The sequence below is a fragment of the Alexandromys fortis genome, unplaced genomic scaffold (assembly GCF_014885135.2).
Source record: "Alexandromys fortis isolate MF-2015 unplaced genomic scaffold, M_Fortis_MF-2015_v1.1 scaffold_89, whole genome shotgun sequence".
NCBI lineage: Eukaryota > Metazoa > Chordata > Mammalia > Rodentia > Cricetidae > Alexandromys > Alexandromys fortis.
The window spans coordinates 139,356-147,301 of NW_026067973.1; the positions used below are offsets into that span (position 1 = coordinate 139,356).

The following is a 7,946-nucleotide window of genomic DNA, read 5'->3' on the forward strand; positions in this document are numbered from 1 at the left end:
AAATATTTATTTATTTATTTATTATGTATACTATGTTCTGTTTGTGTGTATGCCTGAAGGCCAGAAAAGGGCACCAGACCTCTTTACAGATGGTTGTGAGCCACCATGTGGTTGCTGGGAATTGAACGCAGGACCTTCTTCTTTTTGAGGTAGGGTCTCACTGTGTAGGCTTGATTGGCCTGGAACTCACTGTGTAGTGTGTAGATGAGGCTGGCCTCAAATTTATAGAGATCTGCCTGCTCCGCCTCCTAAGTGCTGACATCATGCTTTGTTTTTGTTTTGTTTGAAGGTCAATGCTGAAGATTCAGGCTCAGGTCTTTATGTCTGCAGATCAAATCTTCCCAGCCACCAACCCATCTCCCCAGGCTAACTTTTCTTTCTTTACAATGAAGTAGCTTGTAGCACAGGCTGGGATTATACTATGTAGCTGAGATAACTGTCTTCGTGTTCCTATTGCTGTGATGAACACCTTGACCAAAAACCAAGGGGAGGGAAGGGTTTGTTTGGCTTACATACCCAGAGTCACGGAGGGAAACCACAGCAGGAACTCAAACCAGACAAAAACCTGAAGGCAAGAGCGCTGCTTACTGAGTTGCTCCTCAGGGCTTTCTCAGCCTGCTTTCTTATAGAACTCAGAATTGCTAGGGATGGCACCACCCACAGTGGGCTAGGCCCTCCCACATCTATCACTAAGAAAATGCCCCCGGCAAGCTTCACTACAGTCTGATTTATGGAGGCAATTTCTCAGTTGAGGTTCATTCTTCTCAGATGACTGTAGCTCAGTGGTGCTCAACCTTCCTACTGCTGCGACCCTTTAATACAGTTCCTCATGTCATGGTGATTCACAACCACGAAATTATTTCCATTGCTACTTAATGCCTTGCGGTGGTGGTGCACTTCTTTAATCCCAGCACTCGGGAGGCAGAGGCAGGCGGATCTCTGTGAGTTCGAGACTAGCCTGGTCTACAAGAGCTAGTTCCAGAACAGGCTCCAAAGCTACAGAGAAACCCTGTCTGGAGAAAAAAAAAAAAGAAACCCTGTCTGGAAAGACAAAACAAAAATATTACTGCTTCATAGCTGTAATTCTGTTACTGTTATAAATTGCAATGTAAATATCTGTGTTCTGATGGCCTTAGGCAACTCTGTGAAAGGATGGTTTGATCCTCAAAGGGGTCATGGCCCACAGGTTGAGAACCACTGTTCAGTGGTTAAGAGCACTGGTTAAGAGGTTAAGAGGATTTCTAGAGGTCCTGAGTTCAATTCACAGCAACCACATGGTGGCTCACTACCATTTATAGTGGGATCTGGCGCCATCTCCTGGTCTGCAGACATAAACACAGGCAAAAACATTGTATATATAAATCTTTAAAAAAATAAACTGGGCGGTGGTGGCACAAGCTTTTAATCCCAGTACTCGGGAGGCAGAGGCAGGTGGATCTCTGTGAGTTCGAGGCCAGCCTGGTCTACAAGAGCTAGTTCCAGGACAGGCTTCAAAGCTACAGAGAAACCCTGTCTTGAAAAAACAATAATAATAATTTTTCTGGGCAGTGGTGGTGTACTCCTTCAATTCCAGCACTCAAGAGGCAGAAACAGGCAGATCTCTGTGAGTTCAAGGCCAGCCTGGTCTACAGAACAAGTTCCAGGTCAAGGCTCCAAAAGCTACAGAGAACCCCTGTCTTGGGGAGGGAGAGAAAATAAAAACAAACAAACCATGATTCCAATTGGGCATGGCGGTTCCACTTGTAATCTTTATCTTTTTAAAGATTTATTTTTCTATTGTACACTGGTATTTTGATTGTGTATATTCTGTGTGAAGGTGTCAGATTCCCCAGAACTAGAATTACAGACAGGTGTGAACTGTCATGTGGGTGCTGGGAATTGAACTCAGGTCCTCTGGAAGAGCAATTAGTGCTCTTAGCCACTGAGCCATCCCTCCAGCCCCCTCCACTTGTAATCTCAAAGCTGGGGAGGCTAAAGCAGAGGATCCTACAAGGTTGAGGTCAGCCTGAGATACAAAGTAAAACCCTGTCCTACATCCGTATCCTCCCCTCACACAAATAATAAACTCCACAAGAGTGTTCCCGCGTTTCTGCTGTCCTGTGAATCCTTTCTGATGGGTTTCAAAGTATTTTTGGTATGTTCCCACTCCTCATTCTCTTCAGGATATAGTGATTCTCTCATTCATTTACAAGGTATTTTTTTTTAAAAAGATATATTTATTATGTATACAACATTCTGCCTTCATGTATGCCCGCACGCCAGAAGAGGGCGCCAGATCTCATTACAGATGGTTGTGGTTGCTGGGAATCAAACCCAGGACTTCTGGAAGAGCAGTGCTCTTAACCACTGAGCCATCTCTCCAGCCCCTTTTGTTTTAAATTTTAAAGATAAAAAAAAAATTCGTTTAACATTGGACAGAGTGGTTCACACATTAATCCCAGCACAGCACTGGAGGTCTCTGGAGTTTGAGCTGGGTTATACATTGAGATCCTGTCCAAAAAAAAAAAAAAAAAAAAAAAGCCTGCTGATAGTGGTGCATGCCTTTAATCTCAGCACTCGGGAGGAGGCATATTGATCTGAGTTCAAGACCAGCCTAGTCTACCAAATGAGTTCAGGAAAGCTACACCCAAATTCTAGAACCCAAATCACCACCAGGAAACACCAACTCTAATGCAATAAAAAACAGAGTCTTTATTCACGAGTAACGTGAATAAGCAGCAACGCTGGTTGCCCCGCTGTGGCGGAAGCAGCGACTACCACGCCCTGCAACAGGAACAGACTAGCAACAATGCTATTGCAGGAAAAACCCACCCTCCAAAAGTGGTGGGCAGACGGGGGTTTATATAGGGGAAGAGACTTGGACCATTCCAAGCCTCTGGGCTTGTGATTGGCGCTGCCCCCTAGTGGGGTGAGGGGAATTCCAGACTTCCAGGCTTGGGATTGGCTTTCCCCTATACTGTGCCAAGCCTCTAGGGGCTCAGTTATTGGTCAGTTTTCTCTGCCCAGGGATTGGCTGGTTTTGTGTCAAGGGCAGCAGTGTGTCTGATTCTGGGACCAAAATGTGTTTCTTTCTTTGGTTCTTTTTACTTTTTGACCCTAATTTTGGGACCAGGGCAAATATCTTTGATATGCTCTGAATCTAGGAACTTAGTACATTCTTTTGGTCCTGGTTTCAGGGTCTGGGGATTTTTCTCCGGCTCTACGTTCGGGGGCAAAGCGTCTCTTCCCTTGACTCTGGTACCATTTTCACAGTGTGTTTCTTTCGCTGGGTCCTGGGTCCGGGCTTGGAGCCTAGCCGTTCAGGGTCTCTATAGGGGCTACGAATCAGGGGTTTTCTGGGGCCTGGGTCACTCAAAAATGTCTTTATTAAAAGTTATATTAAAATATTTTGTTTTCTGTATACATGTGAGGGCATGATTGTTTGTTTACACGGCACATAAGCGCGGGGGGTCTCCTGGCCAGAAGTCAACGGCTTTCCTGTAGCTGGAGCTACAGTTGTGTAGGTGCTGGGACCAAACCTGGGTCCTCTGTAAGAGCAGCAACTGCTCTTAACCACTCAGTCATCTTTCCATCTCCTTTTATTTATTTATTTATTTGTTTGTTTGTTTGTTTTGCTTTCCCCCTTTTTAAATCAGAGTCTCTCTGAAGCCCTGACTGGCCTGAAATTTTGTAACCCAGGCTGACCTGCCTCCACCTCCCAAGTGTTTGCACCAAATGTTTATGCTCCCACATCTAACCTGTTTCTGATTTCTAAAAGGCTTTATTTCCTTTCATTTTCTGTGTAAGGAAGTTTTGCTTGCATGTGTCCCTGCGTAGGTGCAGGTACCTGCAGAGGCCAGAAAAGGTGTCAGACCCCTGGAACTGGAGTCACAGACAGGCGTGGGCTGCATGTGGGTGCTGGGAACTGAACCAGGTTCTCTGGAAGAGCAGCCAGTGCTCTCGACCACGGAGCCATCTCAGTGGGTAAGTTCCGAGGTCAGAAACTTGCTTGGAAAAGGGACAGTCAACTATGAAAACAGCAAAGAGGGTCTGGGTGTAGTCACAAGAGCAGTCGAGGCTCCTGGAATCCTCTGTGCAAAGACTGCGTGGCAAGAAAGGAAAGGGGCTCCTGAAGAGGTGAAAGCTGAGGTGAGGCTCTGTGATTTAGACCCGGCCCTAAGATCACCTGACAGCCTGGGGTTTCACCCTACAAGCAATGTAAAGATGAATAATTCTCATCAGGAGTACATATTAGAGGGGACAGGAATGAATGAGAGTAGGTTAGGGAGATGTCTCAGTGGGTAAAACTGTGTGTGTGTGGTGTGTATGTATGTGTGGGTAGAGTATGTGTGTTGTGTGTGAGTATGTGGTGTGTAGTGTGTGTGAGTGTGTGGTGTGAGTGTGTGGTGCCAGGCAGTGGTGGCGCACGCCTTTAATCCCAGCACTCGGGAGGCAGAGGCAGGCGGATCTCTGGGATCTCTGTGAGTTCGAGGCCAGCCTGGTCTACAAGAGCTAGTTCCAGGACAGGCTTCAAAGCTACAGAGAAACCCTGTCTCGAAACAACAAAACAAAACAAAAAAGTGTGTGTTGTGTGTGTGTGTGTGGTGTGTGTATGTGAGTGTGGTATGAGTGTGGTGTGTGTGTAGTGTGTATATGTAATATGTGTGGTGTGAGTGTGTTGTGTGTGTATGGTATGTGTGTGGTGTGTGTGCATGGTATGTGTGTGGTGTGCGGTGTGTGTGCATGTGCTGTGTGTATGGTGTGTGTGGTATGCGTGGTATATATGTGGTGTGTGGGTGTGTTGTGGGTGGTATGTGTGTGCGGTGTGTGTGTATGGTGTATGCGTGATGTGTATGGTGTGTGTGTGGTGTGGGTATGGGTGTGGTGTGTGGGTGTGGTGTGGGTGTGTTGAAAGCTTAAAACCTGAATCTGATTCCTGAACACATGTGGAAGAAGTGAATAGTAAGTGGTTGTCAACACATTTAACATGGTATACACACCCACACACATTTAAAATGGTATATACACAACACACACACAAAATAAAACCTTTATAGAACAAAAATAAATTTAAGAAATGAATGAGGAGCCGAGAGATGGTGGCGCACGCCTTTAATCCCAGCACTCAGGAGGCAGAGGCAGGCGGATCTCTGTGAGTTTGAGGCTAGCCTGGTGTACAAGAGCTAGTTCCAGGACAGGCTCCAAAGCCACAAAGAAACCCTGTCTCGAAAAACAAACAAACAAAAAAAAAAAAAAAAGAAAAGAAAAGAATGAGGGTGGCACTGCACTGCACTATCCTGTCCCCTCCTGCCAGGGTCCTTCCACATCTGTTCTCAGTCCTAGTGCCCTGTAGCATGTTCCTTCCCCTGTAGCATGTTCCTTCCCCTGTAGCATGTTCTTTACCCTGTAGCATGTTCCTTCCCCTGTAGCATGTTCTTCACCCATGCTTCAAATGCAGTGCCTGTCCTGTCCTGGTGTTTTCTCCAGTACTTCACCCAGCTCTATCAGCCTCTTCGCCATGAGCCCATGTGGTGGTCCAGCATCTCCCTTCTGGGCCAGCCCAGAGTCCTGCTTGGGTGACCTGCAGGGTGCAAAACTCACAGCTAGGTCTGGGATTTGGTGCTCTCTCCTCAACTGTCTGTCATTACCTTCTTCCTTGCTTGCCTCCCTCCTGGGAAAGTCATCCTGGGACTTGGGGCTAGAGAAACTGACAGACATCTGTCAGTGACATTGGTACCATAAGATGTGCATAAGGGGAACCCACCAAAGGGAAACTCACACAGATGTGGTGGGCCAGCCTTTATTGTGAGAACTAAGCCCACGGAAGAGGAAAATCAGTTCTCACAGGATGGCAATGAGGGCATGGCAGGGAGTGTTGGAAGGCCGAGCGGGGAGAGAGAGGGGCGCTTAGGAAAGGACTTAGTGGAGGGAGGCAGGGAGAGGGAAGAGAAGGCACTGGAGAAAACCAGTTGAATCCTGGGAAAAGGCAGACTGGACTTGGAGGAGCCTGTGCTGCAGGAGAGCCCTCCTCATTTTCGGGCACCCAGGCCCAGGGCAATGACGAGGCCCACGACCAACAGGAACATAGCGACAGACAGGAGCACTGTGATGACTACCATGCCGCCCGTCCGGGCCATTCTCAACTCGATAGATTCCATGTTCCTTCCTGTCAGAAGAGAAAACCTTAGTGGGTTGGAAGGGTCCCTAGCAGCGCTCACAGCTTAGCTTGGCCAGCCAACCAGCCAGCAGGGCAACAACAGCTGTGGCCTCTACCAGCAACCCCTAGGGGTCACCAAGGAGATTTTCCTAGAGCACCGTTCCTCCTCACAAGGAGTCTTTAGTTCCGCAGATGGGTGAATGTGAATAGGAGGTGGCCAGAGTAAGAGTCCTCTGAAAACGCCTGCTCTAGGAGATAAAGCCCAGCGCTCAGGTGTGTAGACGCTTGAGATGTGAGAGGGGTAGGCATTTGACTTACGAGGAAGCGTAGACATCGGGGTTTCTGGGCTGGACTCGGTGGTCGTCCCCTTCTGCACCCGGTAGGAAATGCTTTAGAGGTGGGAGTTGGGAGAAAGCAGAGATCCCGGTAGGAATCTGGCATTTGCGAGGAGCGGTTCCAGCCCCCATCTCCGTGGCTATGCACCCCCAACTGCGCCCTCCTGGGGTGGAGGCTCACATTCCGTACCCTTTAGCTGTGCCCTCTTCCTCATGCTTACCAGCATCCCCCAGCTTCTCTTTCTGTGTCCCACATGTGTGCATCTGGTACCTACTAGTATTTAGTTCCTGGGGTTAGGTTTGTCACTTGATATGCGCTGAGCCGCGTGACGGTGAAGCCAGCCCCACTGTCCACCACGTTCACCAGCTCCCTGCGCCCACGGCATGGAGGCACCACGAACACTGATTCCACCACTAAGGGAAAATAGGAGCGAAAGGCAGCGTCGACTGTCTAGCAGTGCCATGGAGAACGGGTTAACGGGGAAGACGAAACAGGTAACCGGGAAGCCGACCTTTGCTGTCGTTGGCTCTCCGGACCGTCAGTGTGGCATTACCTCCCGTGAGGTGACATGGGGGCAAGGCAACTAACAGGCTTTCTGTTAGCGCCGGAGACAGCAGCCCCGAGAGGCTTGAGATGTTGAAGTCTGTTGGAAAGTCAGGAGGGAATGCAGATGGAGTTAGACTGACTCTCAACTCAGATCATTACAAAGGGCGCAGTCAAGACAGGCCCGTGTGACTCTGACCACCAGATGGCAGGCTTGAGCTGCAAATGGTGGATACGCTGAGCCGCCAGGGAGACGGACTAGACTCTAGCAACCAGTCAGTTCCCAGCCTCACCCACCCAGGCAACTGCGGATTCTTCTCTACTCCTGGGTCAGGAAGAAGCCTAGGAATTTGTCTGCGGCTCACTACCATCGCTAGTCCTCAACCCCAGCCAGCTACGAGTTTGAGAGTCCTGGAAGAGACAGTGCTCTAAAACCCTCCTCACTCCCCCCAGCAACAGAGACCTGCAGCCCCCGGAGCCAAGACAGTCAGGAGACCCAGAAACAAGGGCAAGGTCTGGACAGGCAGCGTGGAGGTCATACTGCGCCGAGAGCTGGATCCTTGACCGAGCTGGGGCTTCCTGAGGCCAATGAGGCCCTGCCCCAGGATGGCTGATTTTGTCTTGGGGTAGGAGGGGCTGCTGGGTGGGAATCCAGTCCAACTCGCCTGTCAGACACTGTAGCCTCAGGAAGGGCCCCCAGACAGGTTTTTCAGGATTGGGAGTTGGCCCTCAGGCCCCAAAGGCGATGCCCTGACTGGGTCCAGGCAGCTTAGCTAGCTGCAGGGGAGGATGACTCCTTCTCTGAGAACTTCCCTGTCTGAAGCAGAGTTTCTCTATGTGTGTCTACAGGGGCTGCTTCTCCCCAAGGAGGTTTCTAGGAGGGCCATGATTCTGAAGTTGCCCTGGTTTGTAGGGAAAACCCCAAGGATCG

The 7,946-nt window shown here is 49.3% G+C and overlaps 2 protein-coding genes across 2 annotated transcripts in view; both read right to left on the minus strand.

Annotated features, from left to right (window-relative positions):
* The window catches only part of Foxr1 (forkhead box R1), a 20,682-nt gene extending 18,953 nt beyond the window's left edge, over positions 1–1,729 (minus strand). The window contains exon 1 of the mRNA XM_050156200.1: positions 1,711–1,729. Within this exon, the coding sequence (XP_050012157.1) occupies positions 1,711–1,729 (19 nt within the window). The remainder of the gene's footprint in view (positions 1–1,710) is intronic.
* Positions 1,730–5,867: 4,138 nt separating this feature from the next.
* Positions 5,868–7,589, minus strand: Upk2 (uroplakin 2). Its single transcript, XM_050156440.1, has 5 exons — positions 7,479–7,589; positions 6,984–7,115; positions 6,747–6,885; positions 6,455–6,525; positions 5,868–6,145 (listed from the first exon to the last, which is right to left on the minus strand). The coding sequence occupies exons 1-5, from the start codon at positions 7,552–7,554 to the stop codon at positions 6,009–6,011; spliced, it is 555 nt and encodes a 184-aa protein (XP_050012397.1). The 5' UTR covers positions 7,555–7,589; the 3' UTR covers positions 5,868–6,008.
* Between the last annotated feature and the right edge of the window lie 357 nt (positions 7,590–7,946).

Excerpts from the sequence above, each read along its gene's own strand:
- Upk2 (XM_050156440.1), bottom strand. The coding sequence starts at position 7,554 with ATGACCTCCACGCTGCCTGTCCAGACCTTGCCCTTGTTTCTGGGTCTC. Across the intron at positions 7,116-7,478 it reads CTTGGCTCCGGGGGCTGCAG|ACTTCAACATCTCAAGCCTC; the intron begins GTCTCTGTTGCT and ends ACTTTCCAACAG. Across the intron at positions 6,146-6,454 it reads CCCGATGTCTACGCTTCCTC|GAAGGAACATGGAATCTATC; the intron begins GTAAGTCAAATG and ends CTCTTCTGACAG.